We start from the raw sequence: 24,855 nt of genomic DNA, 5'->3' as shown, positions 1-24,855 counted from the left end.
TGAACAACTAGCTTGTGCCCATCACTGAATCTGACAAAGCATTTTTGCCTACCTGTCACACTAATCCTTCCTGAAACTCTGTGGGTGGGTGAAGCTTCATTTCACAGATGAGCAAACCAAGGTTCCAGAAGGTGAAGAGACTTGCCCAAGTTCACACAGCTAGTCAGTGGGGGAGTCTGCTGGGAAATCTAGGCTTACTAAAGGTCTCCAATGGTTCTTTATCTTTTTCCTTTTTTTGAACTAACTAGTTTTAAAAGTCAAATAGTACTCTAGAACATGTAAAGGAAAACAGCCTTCCCCTACCCCACACGTCCCCTCTCTCCTATTCTAACGCGCCTGTGCAACCACGTGCAAAGTTTTCAGCTCTGTCTACTGGTTTACCTCCAGATTTCTAGATAAACGCATGACCCGTGTGTTGCACAGATTTAACCACGGTATAACCAAAACACCACTCTACCGTCCACTCCCTTTGCTTGCTCTTGGTTCCTGGGGTCCCCCACCCCGCCCAGCGTGGAAACTCGATCGGGGCCCCTCTCTTCGCTCACATAGTCTCCAGCACCTCCGCTGCGGTAACTAGGCTGGCCAGGGCCAAGGGACCACCATCGGGACCCAGGCCGGGATGCGGGCTGAGCTGTCAGCCTCCTCTGGCCCGGCCAGGGCTCACCCCAGACCCCTCGAGGGCTGCGGACAGGGAGGGCTCCGGGCGGCGGTCGGTGTCTGTGAGCGAGGATTGGGAGGGGGCGAGAGGCTGGGGTCGCAGGAGAGGGTCAGGGTCGGAGGGTCGGAGGCCCAGGGCCTGGCCCGCGGGATGAAGATCCGTGTCAGCGGGAGAAGAAGGTCTGGGTGGGGGGCCGAGGGCCGGGGTCAGGGGACAAGGAACAGAGTCAGGGATAGAGGGCCCAGCGGGCGCAGCGGCGGAGATGGGCACTGGAAGCGAGGCGGAGCGGAGCGGAGCGGGCGCCTCCCCACCGGGCCGCGGTGGCCCTCGGGGGCCTCCTGCCGGCCGTCGATAGAGCGGCCTCAGCCCCGTGGACAGGGCGCCGCCCTCCGCTCCCGTCTGGTCCCCGCAGCTACTCGGCGCCGCAGCCCGGGCCCAACTCGCCAGCCCTCCCCTGCTGCCCGCAGGCCGTTGGCCTCCCAGGCCACGGATTCGCCGCAGGAGGCGGCCCGGGTCGCAGGTGGCGCGAGTTAGGCACCAGGGCTCCGGGTTTCCCGGCCCCTCGGCCCGAAAGCCGCCCCCGAGTTCGGGGTCGAGGGTTGCACCCCTGTCCCTTCCTCGGGGGACGAGAGGGTCCACAATCCCGCAGCCTTGCTCCAAAGAACTGCTGCAACCAAGCCCTCCATTTTTCCCTTCTGGCCCCGTTTGTATGTCCTTTCTCAGACTAAAGGGGTCCAAGACTTGAGCAGTTTCTGAGGGAAATGTCCTTTGTTTATGGAGGGGGCAGTCTGTTTCCTGTTCAATGTGGTATCCTCTTAGCAGTCTCTCACCAACTCTGTCCCCTTTTCTCCACACACACTCATCCTCCCCACACCGTGGGTTAAAACAATTTTTAATTTACATTATTATGCATTGAAAATACTTTTCACAGTGGGTCTGAGTAATGCACTATGATTGTATCTCCTGTCTAGTCCCTAGAGTTAATCACTGTCTCAGGTCTTTGTTAAGCATTCTACATGCTGTATCTCACTCATTTTCCCCCAAACTGTAAATCTCCATTCATTCATCAGGTAAAATACATCTTATTTTGTTTTTTCTCGGGAATCTTCCCCCCATTCCAATCTTAACTGTTGCTCACTAAGCCAATTGCACAGCTGTTGTTCTGGGCTTTCCCTTCATCGTCATCCTGGGAATTTTCCTTACCTTTTTGTGTGAGTCCCCTGTGTCCTGGATCCCATGTCTTGTTTTTTCTCCCTCGTTTTGGTGCAGCACATCTTCTGCTAGCTTCCTGAGAAGGAGTGTAAAGGAGGTAATTTTATTTGGGATCTTGCATGTCTGAAAATATCTTTATTTTACCTCCTCACTTGATTGAAGTGATCATTTGTCTGGGTATATAATTCTAGTTTGGAATTCATTTTTCCTTACAACTATGAATTGTCTTCTAGCTTCCAGTTATCTCAACAGTTATTGTTGAGAAGTCTAATGAAATTCTTACTTTTGTACATGACCCATAGTCCTTTGTGTATTACTGTATTTTATTTCTGGAAACTTTGATTATCTTCTATCTTTGGTGTTCCGAAAATGCCCAATGATATACCTTGCTATACATCTTTTCATTCATTGTGTTAAATACTCAAGGGCCCTTTCAATTTAGAAATTCTTGCCCTTTAGTTCTGGAAAATTCCTCACTTTTCTTTTTTTCCTTGCATTACTCATTAGATCTCTCCCCTCCACACACACATACTCTGCTCCACTCCATCCGGATGTCTTCTCTGTTCTTACTTTCTCAAACTTCTCTTATCTGTACATCAGACTCTCCAAATAATTCTAATTCTCTCATCTTTTCTCTTCCACTTCTCATGTCTTTATTTTCCCTACTGTCTGCAGATTTCTTCATCTCTATTTTCCAAACTTTTCATTACCCCTTGGCCAATTTTGCCTTCTAAACAATGGTGTGCCAGTAAATGACTAACAACCAACTCTCCAAAGGTGGGGTGGGTGTGTGTGGGGGGGTGTGGAGCCTTGATTGGTAGTGCTTGCCCATTTTCAAAGTGTAAATATTTGCACAGTGGCTGATTTTAAGCTACCAACATTATACCATTGAATGCAGAATTGGGAAGAGAAGCACAATAGTATATAATTATACTAGTATTTCTATAATATAGATACAAGAGACAATCTCAAGAGCATAGGTGATCATAAAATATCAATAATAAAATAATTTGGAAGTGATGGGTTTTGAGTATTACTTTTATTTTTAATATCCTTAATTTTAACCTTATATAACCTAATTTTAAATAACAACTGTGTTTAACAAATGGCTTACAAAATTCCTCAAGATCCACCAGTTGGCTCTTGCAAGCTGGTATGAGCCAGCTCCTGCAAATTATTGTTTCAAAATAAAAAAACCATGGTCTCGAATGTAATAAAATTAAATCAGAGTAATCCTCCATATGCAGTTCTGATCACATCATTCCCCTGAGTGAAACTCTTTATTGCTTCTCTGCCCTCTGAAACCCTCAATTCAAGGCTCAATTCACATTCTACCTTTCTTATTTGTTCATCCAAAAATATTGATCCGGTATCTGCTAAGTTCTAAATTAAAAGAGGCTGAGGATCCAAGGATGAATAATATAACACTACTATATTTAACATAGATAATTAATGAGAACCTTCTGTATAGCACAGGGAACTCTACTCAATGTTCTGTGGTCACCTAAATGGGAAGGAAATCTGAGAAAGAGTGGATATATGTATACGTATAACTGATTCACTTTGCTGTACAGCAGAAACTAACACAACATTGCAAAGCAACTATACTCCAAGAAAAATTAATTTTTAAAAAAGGATGAATAATATACATTTCCTTTCTTTGATGTAGTCCCAGTGTAGTAGGAGAAGCAGAAACCTAAATACATTCTATAGAATGTGGTAAGTACCTTTAAAAAGGTATGTACAAAGTACTATAGGAATGTCTAGCAAATGAATAATTCAGCCTGGGTGATCTACCAAGAAAAAACTCAGCATGTTTTTCCTTGTCTTCTAGGTCTACTAGTGGGTCAGGTTTTTAAATTTTATTCAGCATTATATATTTTTCTCATCACAAGCTCTAAGAGTAAAATGGAGTTTTGATTTTGAAAAGTGCTAGTGTATTTTTTTTTAGCTACAAGAGATGTCCTCAGAATAAACTGCTGGTTAATCCAGTTAAGTGCACAAATTTTAGACTGAACTTACAGAGGATTTTTTAAAGCTATGTATGGGAAAGATAGGCATATTAAAGTATGTGGTGCTAAGTTTCTGGACCATATTTACATGTATGAATAGAAGAAATGTCATAGAAATAATGTAAAACATAAATGGAAGTAATAGAATATAAGGCAGTGGATGAAATACACTTAAAAGTTGTAACTGAGCTCTAAGAAGCTTTCAAGAAATCATACAGGTAGAATTTCATAGGACTAGCAATCTTCTTATCAGAGGATCACAGAGATTTTTCTGACCCAAAATATTTGAGGCTATGATCTCATTCCAGACTGAGAATAACTGATCCAGTGGAATCTTCTAATTGTGTAAAGAAATAGGCCCAGAAAGTTGAAGCGACTTTTCTAAGGCTATGTAGATGTTGGTTGAGCTAGGATCCGAGAAGCTAGGTGACTTGGCTCCCACTTCAGTGTATCTTTCCCTTTAAATACTTTCAGTATTTACCTAGGGGCAAGCTCTGATGTCCACCAAGCAGCGCTGAAGCAACTTTATGTAGATATATTCATTTTTTGTTAATTAGTTCAACAAACATTTATTGAATGCCTTTTCGGCAATAGGCTTTAAAGATACACAGATGAATTAGATGTTAGCTAATAGGGTAGACAAGCACATACACTATGGGTAATTTATTCTATCTGGCAAGATTAGGCAGTATTTTCATGTCAGAGGTGACATCTAAGTGAAAATGATAAATGTGCAGAACTTTGATGAGGGAAGGGGGGAAGGCATTCCAAGCACAGTAAGAAAGTATAGAAGTGCTCATGGAATAATGCTGAAACCAGTATGACTGGAGAGCAGGCAGTACAGCCAGGAATAGAAAGAGATGAAATATGAAAGTAGGAAGTGTTACAGACAAGGGTTCTTGGCCTACCCCAATCAACAGAAATTGACCAGAGGCCAGGCAAGAATTTCAGGCAAGGCTTTATTGGGGCCCCTGCTGCACCAGGGGGGAGTGAAAACAAGTAACAGGTTCCCTTGCTTGCTGGCTCCCTGAGGGGGAGCAAGCTTGTTCCTTATACCGGGTGAGGGTAGGGGTGTGTCCAGGGGTGGCTTAGGTGTTTTGCTCACTCCTTAAGTGGTGTTGTGTGCAGGGGAAGTGCGCAGTACCCTGCTTTTGCTCCAGGCTCTTCAAAATTGGCAGTTGGGTTTTTTTGGTCTCTGTATCTTTTGGATCCAGAATTTGCCCCAGCTGTGCCTGCATGCAGTCCCATATAGTTTCTTTGTATTTTATTGCTCGAGGAGAGGTGTGTCCATGTGCAAACACTGCAGCACTGCAGCAAAGGGTCCCAGGTCCCAGCCTGTCTCAGAAGGACTCTGATTTTGCAAGCCATTTTCCTGAGAAATTAGTGATATTTATTAACTTTGCAAAAGGCCCGATCATAGTGTTGTTGGAAGCAGGATTCAGTAGCTTAGGCACTTGAAAAAGTCTTCAAGACTCATGACTTTCCAGACTACTCGCTATATGCCATAATCCTCGAGGAGATACTCTTGAATTCACAGTGTCAGGAAACATTTATCCCAGAATAAAACAAGTTCCCCAACTCTGTTTGGGGTTTCATGGTGAAGTTCCCTCTGTTCAGGATATATTCTGGGGCTTCCCTGGTGGCGCAGTGGTTAAGAATCTGCCTGCCGATGCAGGGGACACGGGTTCGTGTCCCGGTCCAGGAAGATCCCACATGCCGCGGAGCAGCTGGGCCCGTGAGCCATGGCCACTGAGCCTGTGCGTCCGAAAAAAAAAAAGATATATTCTGTTCTCCCTTCTTCTGCTCAGACACGTCAGTAAAATTTTAAGATTTCCAAGAAATGAAAACTAGCTTCTAACGAGAAAGAAAAGGAACTCTTGAGTATATAATTGAGTGTATAAGAAACATAATTAGAATCAGAAAGATATAACTGATACTACAATTTTCCAGGAGCCCTTAACGTGAGAAACCTGAAACATGCCCCTTATGATGGGGACTCACGTTAAAGTAAAGAAGAAGCCCCCAGTCTGGAGAGTGAGCTCTGCCAGGAAAGAGGAAGGATAACTGAGAAGTAGACCTTCAACTAGTTTGCTGTCCCCATTGCCTGTTTCTCTCAGTGTTTGCTGGGAAGGGCAATGAGCTGTGCCACCCTTCCTTTTACTGGGGGATTTGGTTGTCACCTCTCTCCTCTGTAACATTTCAAGTTTCCTGGGAAAATGAAATTAGTTCTTTCTCGAGCATATGGCTGATTCACTTTGTTGTGCAACAGAAACTAACACAGTATTGTGAAGCAGTTATACTCCAAAAAAGATCTATTTAAAAAAATGAATATCATGTTATATGTCAATTATATCTCAATTTTAAAATAAATGAAAACCTGCATGTTGCAAAAAAGAAAAGGTGGTAGCACCTGTTAAACACACAAGTAATTATATTAACAGCACCATCTGGAGCTTCTTGGGGTAAGTGCTCAGGAAAGGGAGAGAGATTGAAAAGAACACGACGACTACTATTGAAAAGCAAACATTAAAATAAAAGAAATAGAGTCTGAGACATCAGTACAAACTCAAGTTTAGCTTAATGTAATAGAGATGACAGGCAGAAATAATTACATATTTGTGTGTATGCACATGCTAGAATACATACACATATATCCTATCCACTGAGAGGGCCTAGAAGAAATGACACCTCAGAAGCTATGAGCACACCCAGCACCCACATCTTGGTTTCTCCATCATTTTATCATAATGAAAGGAACCAGAGGTCCTTAGAGAAATGGCTGCTCTAGGACTGGGGTAGGGAATATACAAGATGAGGCTGGCACTTGTCATAGTACAAGAAAGTAAGAAATGGCTAAAAGCAAAACACAAATGATGGTGCTGTGTCAAAGGGGCACATCTCCCCAATGGCCAAAGCAGCAACGATCTGAACAACAAATTAAATGGTGTAGTACTGAATATAGCCCAAAGTATCCAAGTAAATATCCATAAATAAATGATTGCATAAATACAGAAACGAGGGAGAAAAGTCTTCTATACAGAGGAATTGTAAATAACTTACAAAGCTACTCCCCCATCAAGGAAGTGGAGCTTAATTCACCACCACAACCTCTATCACCACACCTGAGTGTGGGCTTCACGTGGGGACTTGCTTTCAAAGAGTAGAGTGGAGAAGACTGTGAAATACTTAGTTGTTCTGGTGGCTAAGGTTAACATCATCAATGACAATCATGTTGATAGCAGGTACCCTGGATATGAAGTGATGAAAATGGCAATTCATCTCTGGGATCTTCCTCCCCAAGACCCATAACCCCACTCTATTAGAAAAACATCAGACAAATCCAAACTGAGGAATATTATACAAAATACCAGTACTCTTTAAAACTGTCAAGGTCATCAAAAACAAGGAAAGTCTGAGAGCTGTCACAGGCCACAGACCAGAGGAGACTAAGGAGCGTGAGGAACAAAAGTAATGTGGTATCTTTGATGATGACAGGTGGATTGATAGGTAGACAGATATAGATGATTAACTTTATTTGTGTATGTGTTTTCTTTTCTTTCTTTCTTTTCTTTCTTTTTTTTTTTTTTTTTTTTTGCCGCGAGTGGCTTGCGTGGATCTTAGTTCCCCGACCAGGGATTGAACCCAGGCCCCTGCAGTGAAAGCATTGAGTCCTAACCACTGGACAGCCAGGGAATTCCCTAGATGATTAACTTTGGACACAACAGAAAATATCCATATTATTGAAACATCCATGGAACATTAAAAATAATTGACCATTTGGGGCCCTGAAAAAAAGACTGGGGACTTCCCTGGTGGCACAGTGGTTAAGAATTTGCCTGCCAATGCAGGAGACATGTGTTCCATCCCTGGTCCGGGAAGATCGCACACGCCATCATGGGGCAACTAAGCCCACGTGCCCTAGAGCCCACGTGCCGCAACTACCGAGCTCATGTCCTGCAACTACTGAGGCCTGCGTGCTGCAACTACTGAAGCCCGTGCACCTGGAGCCCATGCTCTGCAACAAGAGAAGCCACTGCAATGAGAAGCCTGAGCACCACAACAAAGAGTAGCCCCCACTCGCCACAACTAGAGAGAGCTTGTGCGCAGCAACAAAGACCTAACACGGCCAAAAAATTAATTAATTAATTAATTAAAAAATAAAAAGAAGTAAAGGTAATTAAAAAAAAGACTGAACAAATTCCCAAAAGCAATTTATACAGGGCTTTTTTTTCTTCTTACCATAGTGTAACACAGAATTAATAGAAGATGGGTTATTGTGCAATTCACCTTCTTACCCGGCACTATTCTGCACCATTTGACATGTTTTGAGCTGAATTTGTTAACCCTTTTTTGCTCCATTGGAGAAAAGATAACACTATTTGCCTTTTGTTTATTGATCATTCAGGAACCAAAAGTAGAACCCGAGTTTTATGATTTTTACAGAAAAGGAACATTAGGATGAATTTAACTTTGTTATAGCACACTAGAAGGTGATTTCTGTGATTTTCTTAGAATTAAAGAACGGGGATAACTTTAACAATAACCTATATCAGTGTTTCTTGATTTTTTTCCCTTGATATCTAATTTGATTTTTGAAAACTTCCTATTCCCCTACCCCTGTAACCCATGTCTATCTTTATAGGGAGATGTGCCTTAAGAACACTGATATCTGGAAAACTGTCTATCTCTTCATGTACCCACTGATACAGAACTTTATTTTCACTGATTATAGGGTAAAAACTGCAGATAGCTTTGTTTTTGCTTTCCAAAAATAAAATTATAATGTTGAACATGATTTTCCACATTACACATGATCTACCTTCAACTTCCAGGGATTCTGTTATGGACAAAAATCACTGGTCTAAATCAATCCTTAATTTTATATTTGAGAAAAGAAAGACCAGAGAACGTAAATAACTTTCTCAAACTCACACTGTGAAATAATGACCAAGTCAAGTCTTGATTGATAGTATAATGTTCTTTCTCCTAAGTTTGTTGCAAAGTGGAACTTGAGGAAAAAAATAGATTTTAAAAATAGAAATAGAGCCAGAAGCATTTCTCTCCTAGTAAGAAAATTCTCCTCGAAGAGTACGCTCTGAAGACAGCTCAACCAAATTAAAATTCGCCTCTGCGTGTCAATTTTGATCCTGATACACTAAAAGTACAGAAACAATTTATCTTGATATCAAGTTGAAGTCACACTCCCCCAATCGCTCTCTCTCTCTCGTCACTTACAATGCCTCTGTGATAGAAAATGGTTACAGAATTCTGAAATCTATTGTCAAATGCTTTTATGACCTCAATGAATTTTTTCCAGGCACGTAGAGTACTAACTATCCCAGTGGCAACAGGTAAGGTCTGTGCTGTTCTATCAAAAACAGCTGCTAAAGCACTCTGCGGTCTCTTCAGGACACCTCTCTTATTCAGCTCAACCATGAGGGTGGCAACTTTCGCAAATTAGTCACGTGAATAAGTTATTGTAGGAAGCCTTGAGTATGAAGAAAAAAAGTAGTTCAACCAGGAATAACAGCAATGTTTTCCCAGGGTCTAGTTCCACTGAATAGTGTGCAAGCAGAAATAAAATTCTGAGTCGAGTAAGGTGGATGAGGACTTTTTTTTAATGAAGTACATACCAAACATCCTAAAGAATACTGAATGTATAAGCTAAGAGGCAGCTTTTCCACAAATATTTAGCCCTATAGATTCTCTCTCGGCATATACTTAAACCTCCTGTGTGATCTTGGCAAATTAAACTGTGGAACTCAGTTTCCTCAGGTGTATAAAAAGAGGCTTAAGCTAGATACTATCTAAGTTTCCTCTAGCTATAAAATTTGTTTTCATCTAATAAATTAATTTATAAACAGTAATTGCTAAATGTATCCTACAAACAAAAACCATATCATGGAAAGAAGAACAATATTTGTAAAATGACAACTAGCTAAAACTAAAGACCTGTATCTCTTAATTTGTTCTGATTAAAAGTAGTAATCAGCAATTGTAAAATGAAGGTGAACTTATAAACTTTAAATGGAAATCCAGACTATACCATTATTATGGAAGTGGTATAATACCTAGTTTTGTTGATATTATTTATGAAGAATGGTGACATAGTAATGCTCTTTTTTTTCCTCAGAAAATGAAGGAAACATTTAGTTTGGAAACAATCAGTTCACACAAAGATAAGGGGTAACAACAGCAAGACTGAATTTTTTTTTTCTGGGCAGGGCATGCGTGAGATATACACAGATTTTTTTCATCTATATTTCATTACTATTAAAGTAATCTTCATTACTCTTAGCATACTCTTGTTTTTAATGGTGTCAAATTTTGAGGTGAGTATAGCCCGGAATGCATTATTAGTGTCATTTTAGCTCATTGTTTCTCATTATCAGGCTTGGGAAGGTAGCTGAGTGTAATGCGGTGGTTTTCAAAAAATATTTTTTCAGCAAGTAGATCCATTATCTTCAAACAAATTATAAACACATAAAAGCAGAACAGATCTGATTGAAGATGAACAAAAGGGGAAGCAGAGTCCACACTGTTTCCCTTGAGGTAGATTTTTGAAACTCTGGGGCTTCCAAAATGCTTCCTAGATACCTTTGTTATACTGGAAAACACATGGGGTTTTGAGTTCCCTGTAACTGGGTTCAAATCTCAGCTCACCCACTTAAAAGCTGTGAGATGGGGAGAGAGTTACTGAGATTCAGTTACTCATGTGTAAGAGGCTAACAATAGTAAATAACATAACTGTTTATGATTGTTGTATGGATAGAATGCTCAATAAATATCAATTCACTCCTGCTTTTGTTTAAAATTAAAGATAAAACCACCTGTCCTATAGTTTTAAAAATGGGCATAGTAGCTATCTCCAGATGTAGGCCTCCCAAAATTCAGGTTTAGATATTTCCAATTTGTCTCAGGTGGTTTTTCCTCCCTCAAGTTATTAGTGTCAAGTTTCTTTTTGTCTCAGGGGTTCTAACTATGCCTTACTAGCACCCTTATTATATCTAGTTAAAACTAGATAAACACACACACACACACACACACACACACACACACACACACAAATCAGGGGTTTATTATGAAAACCCCATAATACACAGTGAACGTTCCATGGTTCTTATAGTTTTCTTTTCTAGACAAAGGAAACAAAAATGTGCAAGCTTTTGATTTTAAACTTCAAATAGAACTGTTAAAATTGTTCTTTCACACTAACTTGTATTAGGAGGTTATTAGTATTTTTACTTTGGAGGCCATTCCTTTTTAAAAATCAAATTTGATTATATCTCTCCAAGAATTTATCAGCAAATATAACTTCAGTTCACTCAAAGCAAGACTTAAACATATATATATTTTTTCTGATATAGCTTTTGTTGGCTTAGATTCAGTGCTTAATCTTAAGGTGATGGGAGTGGATGGAGGATAGAAAGACACTATACAAGTAAAAAGGAAAACTGATACCTAGGTTATTTTTCAGCAAATGCATTCAATACTGAGGATCATTCATTCCAGTGCATCAGAGGCAATATTTACTAATTTTTCTTGACCTAGAAATGACACGTGCAATATTTTATATCTCTAAAGCTCTCCAGTTTCATGGCATGATGGTCAAGAGTGAGAGCTCTGGAAGCAGATTGTTTGGGTTAGAATACCAGCTCCATTAATTGTCTTGTGCAAGTTACTTAACAAGACTTGCCTTTGTTTCTTCAACTATAAAATGGGAAAAATAATAGTTACCAACATCAGAGGGTTGGTGGGAGGTCTGAATGAGTTGGAATTGTTAAAAGCTTAAAATACTGCCTGGCACATAGTAAGTACTTAATTATTATTATCAGTATTTATATTTATGCACTGGTGTCCATTCCTATTTATCAAAACTCATTGGATGAGCCCCTCTTCTATGCCAGGCACAGTGACAGACACCTCAGTTGCTAAAACAAATCACCCATCATCTCTGCCCCCAAGAGCTTACAGCCAAGTAGAAAGAAAAAGACTTGATGCTGTGACGCCAAGTTGTAAATCTGTATCAAATTCAGGGAGTCCCCGAATTTAGAGGAGAAAATAAATTACCTCTTTATGTACATTAACCTCTAACTGAAATTTAGCATTTCCTTCAACTACTAATATAGGTGACAAATCACAGTACTGTTAGCAATGCCTGTGGCTTTGTTTCCAAGAGAAGTTACAGATATTTTCATATCACATTACACTTCTTGCAGGTATCTCAAAATATTATTTGCCCTCATCACTGCTTTGAAATTATGATAGTCATAAGACTGACCTGCTGCTAGATCTTATTTAGTAAATTTAAAAAGAAGCACCTATATTAACACATCACCACTTTGTTGGTTTCCCTTATAATCCAATACATTTTATATTTGTGCATTTACAAAAGAAGTTTTCATAGGCTCCATCAGACTGCCAAAGGGGTCCATGGAACAAGAAAGGTTAAAAATCCCAGCACAGAAGTCTCTGTAAGGCCAAGTGGGGACACTGATGAAAAAGGGCACAATAGGAAGGAGTATAAAATGATTTTTTTGGGTAAGAGAAGCTAAGTGGTCTTCAGTTTTTAAAACATACTTAAAAACCATCAACTTGAGATACTAAGGGTAACTTTATGCTGATTGCAAAAGTGCATAGAAATTGAATTTTAAAAACCTGGGTCCAGGGACTTCCCTGGTGGTCCATGGAAGTGGTTAAGACTCCGTGCTCCCAATGCAGGGGGCAGGGAACTAAGATCCCCTTTGCTGCTGGGTGCAGCCAAAAAAAAAAAAACACAAAAAACAAAAAACAAAAAAAAACCTGGGTCCAACTCACAGCTCTGCCACTAAATGAGCAAATCACTTAACGTCTCTGAGACTATTTTCTCTTCTGTAAAATGAAACTAGTGCCAATTTCATAGGATCATTATGACAAAGTGAGGTAATATACATAAAAGCATACTCACAACTATAAAGGTCAAAATGATTGCTCTTCTTCTTTCCTTGCATGTATATCTAGTCCTGTGCTAGGAAATATAAAAGAAATGAACAGGGGCCTTTGCCTTTTAGGAGTTTACCAATTCCAAATATGCATGAAGGCAGAAACAAAGGAAACCCTGGAAAGCAATTCAAATTCAGTGTGAGTTAGGGGACTAAACATACACCTGTCTTTGACAGTGAATTGGCATCGAAAGTCTCAAAAACTGTTGCCACACCAACCTTAAAAATAACAACACAAAATAAATAAGCTGGCCACAGAAGTTACCAATACTGAGGTGATATACAGACATTTTACCTATAGGACAGAGTCTGATTAAGAGTACTGTAATGTAACCAAGAAAACCCCTCAATTAATTCTAATCTGTCCGAGGGTATAAGGATTTTTTTTAGTGTTCTACAAAGCAGACTACAAAAAGGGAGAATTTGTTACTATGCCCCTCCCATGGAATGGATGGCTTTGATTCTCATGACCAGTACTGGTAAGCGACTGTACGTTAAAACCATGTCCATGCTGAAGCCTAGAACGCTACCATGGCATTCCTAAAGGAAATACCCTTTAAGAACATCCCAACTCCTTTGGCCGCATTTTTCTGTTCATCAAAGATTTATAACCTGTGACTCGGTCTTTTTCTTTGACTGTACCTGTATCTCCACCCTCCCGTCATCCCAAAGAACCCTGTATAAATGACAAAGACTGGTAATTCTGCCAGTTACATTTACTGTTAATTCATAAATGAGCATTCTGGTTTATAATTTGATATCTTGCGATTTGCTTAGTGTGCTTTAGTTCTCCAGACCCTGACTGAATTGATGAAACTTCATTTTCTAACCCTGTAAAGCTAAAGATGAGCAGTTTAGCAAGATCTAAAACCCCACAAGCCTCTAGGGGTGGCACTAATCAGAGAAGGCTTATTTGAGAAATCTAAAGAACAAAAGAAAACCTTTTTTTTTTCTTGGTAGGGGCGAATATTTTTTTAAAATACTGAGTACAGAACAGCATAACAAAGAGAGCATTCTGAACTTTTTGTCCGACTAAAAATATAGACTGTACTTAAAAATCAGCAACAGGTATACATAATTTCAGATGTGTTCCTGAAATGCCAAATTTTATACTACAGGCATCATTTGTAGAGCTCACTTTCTTATGTAGCAAATGCATTGTAAAATCAGCACTTTGGTTATTTAAATAACCATTCCAAAGGTACTTGCTTTGTAAACAGCGTTTTGAAGTGAATTCTAAAGGGCTCAAAGCAGGCATTTAAAAATATTATTGAAAGTATGAAACGGCTCTGTTTACAGATTAGAATTTTTGAACATAATGTTTCATTTTAATGTAACACAAGATTACAGGATTTGACTTGGAAGAACATCCTTAGAGATCATCTTGTCCGACTTGAAATTCAAATCTTGACGAGTATTAGCTCAACTCCAAACCCGTCCGGGCCTATGCATCTCTCTTTTTAAGCGAGACCGGCTGAACACCGGATCCCCTCTCCAGTTTTGGAGCGCAAAATGAGCAGGTTCTCAAAGATGGGTGTAGGTACTTCTAAGAAATCATCCAGTTTGTCCCTCTGGCCACTCCTGTGGTGTCCGGGAATCAAAAATCTAAGTGTTGCTTCCAACACGTTGAGAAGCCACGACCGCTCTCAGTAACGATCCGGATGCCTCACCGCATCTACAGAAAATCCTTTTCCTCATTTGACAGGACATTCCTGCTCCCTAGAAATCGCTCCCTTTGGTGGAGCCCAGCGGTGTCCGAGAGCAGCAGCCGCAACCCCTTGGCTGCCCCCAGTCCTCTCCAGGGCTCGCTGGGTGGGATTCGGCCAAGGGTGGCTTGAGTCACGTGGTGGCGAGGGGACAGGGGAAGAGATCCTCGCCCCGCGAGCCCCTCAGACCAGAAGCGACCCGACCAACCCCAGGCAGGCCCCTTCCTGTGAAGTTAGAGACTCGATGATCCGGCATGGATCTCAGTTCATTTAATGAGCCCCTCGACCCCCCAGCACCCGCCCCGCCGTTCCTCAGAGGCCTGCCTCTCCTCAGGGGTCCTGTATCCCCCGGGGGTGGCGACTGACGACGCTCAGAAGGCGAGAAACGGCTCCCTAAGCCGCTCGCTGGGTCCCTCTCACCCCACAATGCACCGGGGCCAGCAGGAAGGCCGCTCCAACCCCTAATTTTCCCGCGAATTCAGTTCAAAGAGGCGGCAGGGCCCGCGGTCAGCAGCGCGCACGGGCCAACCAAGGTGCGCCTGCGCGAGAAGCGCCTCCGCGTGACTGACGGGGGAATGCGCGGGCCAACAGGCTGGGCATCAGAGCGCCGGGCGGGGGAAGTGAGCGGTCTCCCGAGCGGAGCGGGGCTCTCAGGAGGAGACACTTTTTTTCCCCTCCTTCCTTCCCCTCCTCTCCTCCTCCCTTCCCTTCCCCTCCCCTCCCCTCGCCTCTCTCGTCCTTCCCCCCTCGGTCCGCCGGAGCCTTCTGGGGCGAGCGGTTGGTATTGCCGGCGCTTACTCTCTGGGGCCGCCCGGCGGGTAGCTGGCGTGGGGGAGGAGGCAGGAACCGCGAGGGCGCCTCAGGAGCACGGCGGTGGGGGAGGGGGCGGCTCGGGGCCCTGCGCGGCGTCCGGGGGAGGCGGCTTCGGGGGTTCAGTGGCGGCGGCGTCAGGCGGCAAATCCAGTGGTGGGGGCTGTGGAGGCGGCGGTGGTTACCTGGCCTCCTCCTCTTCCTCCGTGGCGGCAGCGGCGGGGGCCGCGGTGTTAACGGTGAAGAAGCCGAAAATGGAGCACGTCCAGGCTGACCACGAGCTTTTTCTCCAGGCCTTTGAGAGTGAGTGTGATGAAGGCTTTGAGGGCAGGAATCCCCACTCTTGCAGCGTTAGGGGGCCGGGACACTCGTGCTGGGACCCCCTTCCTCACCGGGAGTCGGTTTGATTCGGGAGTGGAGGGCGAAATTGAGGGGGCCATTCCGCCTTCCGGGGTTATGGCTCGAGGGGGCCCGAAGTCTAGGGCCTTTGAGGGAGGTGGATTGGGGGTCCAGGTGAGGTTCGTGCCTCGCCGAAGATTTACACGCGAGCTGAGGCATGGTGCCCCGCGTTGAGAGCAGGCTGCTTTTTAGGTGGGGAGGTCACAGTTGGACTGTACAGTTGGATCTACCGTCAGATCCCAGGACTAGTTCTTGCTTTCTTTCATGCCTTCCATACTCTAGAAGTACAAGGCTGTCGGTTGTAGGGTTAGAGGAGCCAAATTAAGCCTGTGAAGAGAGGAGTGCAGTAAAATCGACCAAATTGTCATTAGTCTGAAATGCCTTCGCACTAACTTGGTGCATTAACATGGCACCGTTTGATGCTCTACACCTTTCACATCTTTCCACCTGTTTCATGGGTACGTAAACTGAGACAGGCAGTGTTTAAGCATCTTATTTCTCTCTAGACGATCTCGGATTTCTGTCCGTTTGTAGTTGTCTTCATTTCGGGACATTTTCTGATGTCAGTTTCTGTTTTTAAGGTCTGTTTCGAGGGCAAAGCTACGACTTAATTTGGGAAGGGGGCAAGGTGTCTGGAAAGGAGCAATAAAATATATAAGAAATGTCATGACTGTGAGTAAGCTGAACTGTTCTTGAATGAATATTACATCCTGATGGTTTTCCTCTTTGCTTTTGTATGGATGTTGTAATTTGGATGACCTTTAATAGCTAGATATCTTACAGAGACTTGAAAAAACTCAGCTCTACCACTCAGTGTCTTTATTTACAATTTTTTTTTGTGGCATATGTTAAGGGCTTGGTATCAGCTGTTCTTGGAAAGATGTATTACGTTGTTTAATACCCTTCTTTCATTCTCTCTCATTAGTGCTTCATGAAATTCTAATTGGATTTTAATACAAGGAATTTCGGTTTTTATTGAAATTCGTATGGAACCTGCTTGAGAAAGATTCACATTATTCTAGCGTTTGTTCAATATACTTTCAGAAATCTGGAGAGGCTTTCAGTTGGAAATATGGTGGAGAACTACAGCACAGTGATGACAGTAAACATACATGTTTGCAGCCTTTCTAAAGCATCTCATCTCCTTTTAGTTTATTTGAAACTAAAACTAAACTAACTGAAGATTAAGTGGAAATTTAAAAAATTCTTTCCATATGTAGTGAGAAGACAAATCCTGCAAGAAAGTTTTAGCTGTTTTGCTTTTTTGATGAGTCTACTTCAGAGAGATGAACTGTCATTAAGAGTTAGATATGGTCACAAAACAACTTGATTGTTCTCTAATATTGATCTTAGTTTCTGAGAAGTTTATATGCTTTGATGTATTTACTAATATAGTTAGTCATATTAGGTCATTTTTATACCGCTTTATTTAAAGAAACATAATACTAACAGGTCATTAATGTAACTGCTATTATGGTACTTGTATATAAAATATTTTCTATCTGTAACCTAAGTCCTTTATAACAGATTTTAACTAAACAGCATTAAAAACACTGTGGGAATCTGGTACTTTAAAAATATGTGTTGAGGCAGTATTTACATACTGAGGTAATATTTACACTGAGCAAAGTAGAAACCTGAACTATAACTAGCAGTATTCATCGAAAATTTTAGCTAATTTATGTCTTGGATTTCACTTTGATTATATCTGTATTAGGACATCTATCCAGGTAACGGTTTTTTTCCATTTCGGCTTACTACTGTACAGACTTTTGAAAAGACCAGTTAAAAAGTGAACATTTTATTTTCTTATTTGGCTTCAATAAAGAGTTCCTTTACTGAATCCAACTCCTTCACTTTAGCTACATTTTAGAAGGAGATGGGTTATAAATAGTTTTAATTAAATAAATTAAATGAATATAACTACTTCTTTTCAGTTCTTCATACAGCTAGTTTAAAAATAGCTACCTTAGAAATGCAAGGTTTAAGAACTAGATTGTAGAGAAACTTAAAGTAAATGTAGATGCATTTTGTGAATGTATGCTGTAGATTGAATGTCTTTTGATCTGATCGTGCTTACTTATTTTCTTGATGTAAATGTTCACTACATAGTTTCCATAATAGGTTATGGGTTTATATATTGGTTTATATAACATGGTCTGGGTTGGTATTTTCTTAACAATTTAAGTAATAAGTAAATTTAGATAACTTTGGATTTTGTTTCTGTTACCTAGAACCAACACAGATCTATAGGTTTCTTCGAACGCGAAATCTTATAGCGCGGTAAGTAATCAACAAAATTTACTGATATTATTTTTTTCCTAGAATTTCACCTATTTAATTTTAATATTTTAACTTTTTTATAGCCAGTATTTTTGCATAGAACTCTTACTTACATGTCTCATCGAAACTCCAGAACAAACATCAAAAGGTACATTTTATGAATCTTATTTCAAGTTGTTCAAACCATGTTAAAATTTTGTTTTAAAGTATGATTTCTAATGAAAGATTAAATATGAAAACTGAGGTGAAAGAGTGAATTGGTTGCAAAGTGATTTTTAATAGTATCATTTCTGTAAATCCCAGTTGATTGCCAGTTTTTTCCTAACAAGTGATTTGGTAATGGAGTAAATGAAGTGATTTTACTGACTAATGTTTTTTACTCTGTGCTAATAGTTATTTTCAAGTTTGGTAGAAGTTGAGGATTTAAGTATTTACTAAAGGGCTCATGGGAACTATCTTTGATACATAAATTTAACAGTTAATGTCTGAATATTTCTTATATGTTCTAACAATAAAGAATTCACTTCTATGAGGATAGGTTCAGAAAGTCTCATTTTATGTCTTTGGTGGTTGTCTTATTAAAAGGGAAATACTTTTGAAGTCAGTAGGAGGAATGTCTTTAAAAACTTCTTAATCTTAATCACCTAGTCTTAAAGTGGAATCTGAAGGTGTCAGAGAGCTTGTTTTTGCTATGTAACATTTAACCGTATATAATTATAGAATGGTAGTTTCTTGTTCTGCACCCATGACTATTTACTGAGCATATCAAGTGAACAACTTTACATTTAAAGGAGGGAACCTCTACTAAGCATTTGGTATTGTCATAGTTTTGACTTAGTAAAACCATTAAGCTTTTCAATAAACTTTGAAACTAAACTCCTTTGGAGACTCCTACTGGTTATTAAATAAGCACCGCTTTTTTTACAGCAAGACATAGTTTAGCTTTGTAGATATATCTAGATGTATTTTGAAGGATTGAAACGTTAAAACTATTTGTCTTCTGGTAATCTTTCTGAATCGAGAGAGAGAGAGAGAGAGAGAGAGAGAGAGAGAGAGAGAGAGAGAGAGAGAGCGAGCGAGCGCACATTGCATTTAAGGGGTGAAACCTGCCAGGTGCCTAAATAACTAGGAAGAAGGTGATGAATTAAGCAGCAGAATTATGTCAGCTCTTTACCTGTCTACTCTATGCCAGGAATCAGGAAAATTTTTCTCTAAAGGACTGGATAGTAAATATTTTAGCCTTTGTGGTCCAGGAAACGGAATTGAGGATATTAGGTAGTATGTAGGTACTTACACAGAAAGAGAAAACGAATATCAACATTTTTTTTAATTGATGAAATTCAAAACATAATAATTGAGTGCAGTGTTTTCTTTTTTTTTCCTTTTCTTTCTTGGGGGGTGGGGGTTGCTGCACGGCTTTCGGGATCTTAGTTCCCTGACCAGGGATTGAACCTCGGCCCTGGCAGTGAGAGCGCCAAGTCCTAACCACTGGAGCCAGGGAGTACAGTGTTTTATAATATGTGCCTACTAGTGAGAAATGTGGGATTCTTTTATTTTTGTGGGGTAGGGTGGGAGGGATAACATTTAGCTAATTGGGATTTAGAGTTACTATTCTCTGTTATCAAATCACTTGCAAATGTTTTATCTGTAAAAACCATTCTTAGCTCATGGGCTGTGCAGAAACAGACAACAGGCTGGATTTGACCAATGGTCCATAATTTGCAGACCCTTGATTTACTCTATAAATCTAGGTGAATTTGATTTAGTAGTAAACTTTTTCTTTAAGTATTTTTAATATGGAAGATCAGTTACCATGTAGAGGGCTTCCCTGGTGGTCCAGTGGTTAAGACTCTGTGCTTCCACTGCAGGGGGCACAGGTTCGATCCCTGGTCAGGGAACTCAGATCCTACATGCTGAGGTGTGGCCAAAAAAAATTGTTTTTTAAGTACTGCAGTTATCATCTAGAATGCTTCCTGATTTTAATTTTAAAATGATAAAGTGTTTTCAGAATAAATTTGAGTTTAATCCATAAGTGTATTAAAAATATACATCATGTTTGTTTATTAGACTATTTGACTGCCTCATTGTGGGATACATTTCTGTTGTCTGCTAATGAGTGGAGGCAATTTCAAAAGCATGGCAGTAGAAATGAACTTTCTTAATTTAGTACCCCTTAGGTAAAAAAATTTCCTTTGGGACAGTTTTGAAGCAGTTTGCCAGCCAAGAAACATACATTCCATTTAATTTACTTCCATGTAAAAATGCATTAGGAATCACTTAATTCTTTTGTTGTATGCCTGGCATATATAAGACAATAAGACTGATTTTTAACAAATTATACTACAACTTAATATCTTCAAATGAACGCTGTCCTTTTCAAAGTAAGTTGGTGAATTTGGAAGGTGATGAATTCAGCCCAGCGATTGTGGTCTTTGTTCCAAATGTTTTTGGAACTGCTTTTACAGAATTGCTTTTAGTACAATCCCTTTGCTCAGAATGTGTTTGGAACTCCTTTTGTACTGTTACGCAACAACATCATATTCATTGTTGGAGTACACTTATGAAGTTGTACAAGCAGGTGTAACATTAATCTGATATATTTGTTAAACTTGCCTTTTACTTTAGTTGCACTTCATAGAGGTATTCAGATTCTGTAGCCTGACACTACACTGGCACAGTGGAAATACTGGTGAGGACAACGGCGTCTTTTATTGAATCCATTTTAGTAGGTTTTATGTAAGCTGTTTCTGAATCCTCCCCCGAAAATGTCTTGAATTTTAAGAATATTCTCCTTTATGATGACCTTTTGATAACTATTTCCCTTGTTAAATCTGAGCTACAGTAGCAGTACCTTTCTAAAGAAACAGAAATACTTGGTGTTGGGAGGTGGGGCTGCTTTTGTATAGTTGCCTATACAGTTCGTTTTGTTTTTCCTAAGGAATGCTGGGTTACCTGTATGATCTATTCAAATGGTTGTTAATATTCAGTTTTCCTATGTACAGCTGCATAAAGTTGGAAGAGGTGAACCTTGTGACCTACAGTCTTAACTTTTCTTCCTACAGACAGGGTTTCTTCTTAATCATTACACAAAGATAAACATATTATTCTAAAAAGTTTTCAGTAACTTTACAACCCTCCTCAGTAGTACATTTCAGTATTTATACTGAAAAGTTCTTTGTAACTAGCCTAAAAGAATCCTACATTTTTCTTCTTTCTTCTCTCTTATCTATGGAGATTGAAAATGTATTGCCTGCCATCCTTCATAAAGAACTCCTTACTGTGCTTTATTGGGGGAAACTTTAATATTGAGGTTTTCAGTAACTCTAAAGGTAAGGAGAGAAGCTTTTTTTATAAAAAAGATCTTTTGTTAATGGAGGCTATTTATTCACCTGAAATATAGATCGTATCAATTCTGCTCTTCCTATCAGTGTTTTACTACAGTATATTTACATTAACATTTCTCTACTGATAATTTTTATTATAGTAGTTGAGTACAATAGCTGTTTTTGAGGAATGAGCATATTAGTAATTTCTAATATCTGAATTCAAATTTTATAAGAATACATGAATCTTTCCAAGTTCTATATTTGAAGAAAATATATGAGTATAAATAGAAATATTTGTTTCCAATTAACATATTTGGGTCTAATTTTTCAGCCTCTAGAAAATGTATATAGTAGAGCACCTTAAGAACTAAGATGAGGCTTGTTTTAGAATCCATTCATTCTTTTTTTTTTTTTTCCAGTATGCGGGCCTCACACTGTTGTGGCCTCTCCTGTTGCAGAGCGCAGGCTCCGGAAGCACAGGCTCAGTGGCCATGGCTCACGGGCCCAGCCGCTCCGCGGCATGTGGGATCTTCCCAGACCGGGACACGAACCCGTGTCTCCTGCATCGGCAGGCGGACTCTCAACCACTGCGCCACCAGGGAAGCCCTAGAATCCATTCATTCTTAAATTGCTTGCTAAGGGTGTGGTTATTCTTAATATAAGCTTCTATTTTATTGGAAATTACTTTTTTCTCTTAAAGTTGTTAAGTTAAAAGCTGATAATTTTGTTATGATTTGATGGGTATGTCCTTTAAACTTCAAATTTTTTTCGTGATGGTGACAACCATCTCTTTAAAATGACATACTTAACTTTAGCCATTGCTGCTAATCTTGGAGGATGTTTTACTAACTTCATATTTGTTTTATGGAATATCCATATTTGTCAGGTTACTTAATGGAAATACAAGTGTTTCAAAATATACATAATTTGCATTTGTTTGGCTCAGTCCAACAAATGCTTGAACACCTACCAAGTATAAGGCAATATGCCAAGCACTATGTGGCTTTCCTTGAAGAAAACAAATCTCTGCCCTTCAGGAGCTGATAATCTAGTAGAAATAAAATATTTACGCAAGTTTCACGTTTAGGAGACTAAATGTCAAAATAAATGTAAGCCAAGTGCCATAGGTGGGGAAAAAATCACTCTGGTTTGGGAATAATTACAAAAGGTTTCGTAGAAAAGTTAGCATTTGAGATGGGGCTTGAGGGCTTGTTTGCTGTATTACAACATAACACTGTCTCGATAGTATTCATTGTTATGGCTAACCATCCCATAATTTATCTTATTATAAATAAAATCAGATCTCCAACTTGCCTATTATAGTGACAGTAAAGTATAATCTGTTTGTTTTTCCCAGTTGAGAAGTGATTATTTTGTTTATCTGTCTCTTCCAGGAAAACATTTAAAGTTGATGATATGTTATCAAAAGTAGAGAAAATGAAAGGAGAGCAAAAATCTCATAGGTAAGATAACCTAAAAGTTTACATGAAGTGACATACTTGAGGAAAGAGGAAAAAGTACAGTGATCATTTTCCTAGTGATCACCTCAATATTGTAAGGAGTTAGAATGAACCTTAGACCTCACTTGGTCCAAACTCATACACAGATCAGGGATTACTTCTGTAGCATCCCTGGCAGAGAATCAGTTCTTAAGCCTCATCTTGAATATCTCTAATGCTGGGAACTCACTGTTTTCTAAGGCAGTTCTGTTCATTATTGTTTTTCTCTACTACCAATTTCTTGCATTCTGAATCAGAGTTTCTGTAACTTCTGTATTTAGTGTTAATCCTACTATCTCCTCTAAAGAATGATGGAGACTCATTTTTTATGGTATATGCTAGGTACTGTGCCAGCTGCTTCACAACATCACATGTCTTCTAAGTAATCATCTACAATTCTGAGAGAGGCTCTCTCTCTTTTTTTTCCCCATCTTGTCCTTGCTCTTATTTATAACTTTCAGGCAAAATATTCTTAACTTTAGTTTATATTTGAAATATGTTTATCACATGATAGTTTCAGAAACCTGGCCCTTTGGATGGAACCTTCTTATTGTCTGTTTTCACATGTGTTACCCAGAACTAATCCCTAAATGTTCTGACTAGCCTAATATCTGCCTAGGCTACACAGTATGCTTCCATTCCTCGACAGTATGCTTCTATTTGTTCTTTCATATGAAAACTAAAGAAAGTTGAATATTATTCTAAAGAGAAACAGGGACTTGGGTGGTATTTGTTTATTCATTGACTACTTTTAGGAAGAATGTAGAACTAAAAATACTGGATTAAAAAAAATGGAATTGGGAAAATTGCCACATGGATTTTTCTTTTTCTCTTGAAGTTTTAAATCATATCTTGCCAGTTTAGATAGGATGTACACTGACTTAATGATGCTTCATTTATACTTTCTCATTTTTGTGACTAGTATAAGATGTCATTTTTCAATTGCTTTTATTTTAAGTTTGCCTTTTCAATTAGGTTATTTTACTGGAATTTTTTATTGCATTTTAAAATTTTTGTATCAGTATCTTGCAGTCTTGTAGGACTGAAGTGTAATTTATATTTCCATATCTAGGCAATCTTGATTTGTAAATAGACTTTGATAGTCCATTCCCAAATCTTTACCTAATCTGTTATTGCCCAAGGAATACCTTACAATACAGGTTTATAAAGACTGAGAATATTCCCAGCGCATGCACTCTCTATTCTTTGCTTGAATTTCTATTCCAGATCGTTGGCTGTTTACCTACCCTGGACAGAGCTTTTGGGATCCTCAGGGCCTTTTTAACTTATAAAGTATAAAGCTGTAGTCAGAACCTAATGTGACATCCTCACTTCTTTTCTTCTAAACACCTTAATAGTTTGCCCTCCAGGTCTTTCAGGGCTCATGTGAGAAGGAAGAATGAACCAAGAGGAAGAAAACTTGACCCTTTTCTTCATCTTCCCCATCAGGGTTCTACCTTCATCACTGCTAAACCTTACTACTATCTCATTGTGACCCTGGCTTTGATAAATATTACAGAACTTCCTTGATAGTGTGTGTTGTGAGGAAGATAGATTATACTGGTCAGTTCTCTCTGAATAATCACTCACCCAATGATTATATTTCTTTCGACCCAATGGGTTCAATAGCTAGGCCAGTACTATAACAGGGGTATTGTTAACCAACTCACAGAAACATCAGAGAGTTGCATAGAATTCCTGCTTGTAATTTTGAAAAGCAACTTTTTCACTCTTTAGGATCTAGCTGGGACCAGTGAGTTGGTCATTTCAACACCCAAGATCTTTTTTATTTCAAACAGACCTAACTGTTAGAGCTGACCATGCTTATTTAATACCCAGTGAGGCACTTTAGGCCCAGGAGGTACTGAGTTACTGTACTAGGTGCTTCAACCGCCCCCCTGGCCACCATCTTTATGAATGTCTCATTGTTGCTCCCCGAGTCACTAAAATTAATTGAGAAGTTGCTTCA

General features: G+C 39.8%; 1 protein-coding gene across 1 annotated transcript in view; it reads left to right on the top strand.

Moving 5' to 3' along the window:
- Window positions 1-619: 619 nt before the first annotated feature.
- The window catches only part of LOC131765808 (polycomb protein SUZ12-like), a 40,703-nt gene continuing 16,467 nt past the window's right edge, over window positions 620-24,855 (top strand). The window contains 8 exon segments of the mRNA XM_067006905.1: window positions 620-863; window positions 1,071-1,178; window positions 14,886-14,947; window positions 15,052-15,196; window positions 15,392-15,682; window positions 18,013-18,065; window positions 18,145-18,209; window positions 22,782-22,850. Coding sequence (XP_066863006.1) covers window positions 620-863; window positions 1,071-1,178; window positions 14,886-14,947; window positions 15,052-15,196; window positions 15,392-15,682; window positions 18,013-18,065; window positions 18,145-18,209; window positions 22,782-22,850 — 1,037 coding nt within the window.

Source organism: Kogia breviceps, chromosome 11, assembly GCF_026419965.1.
Source record: "Kogia breviceps isolate mKogBre1 chromosome 11, mKogBre1 haplotype 1, whole genome shotgun sequence".
Classification (NCBI taxonomy): Eukaryota; Metazoa; Chordata; class Mammalia; order Artiodactyla; family Physeteridae; genus Kogia; species Kogia breviceps.
This window is presented reverse-complemented; position numbering and strand designations above follow the sequence as displayed.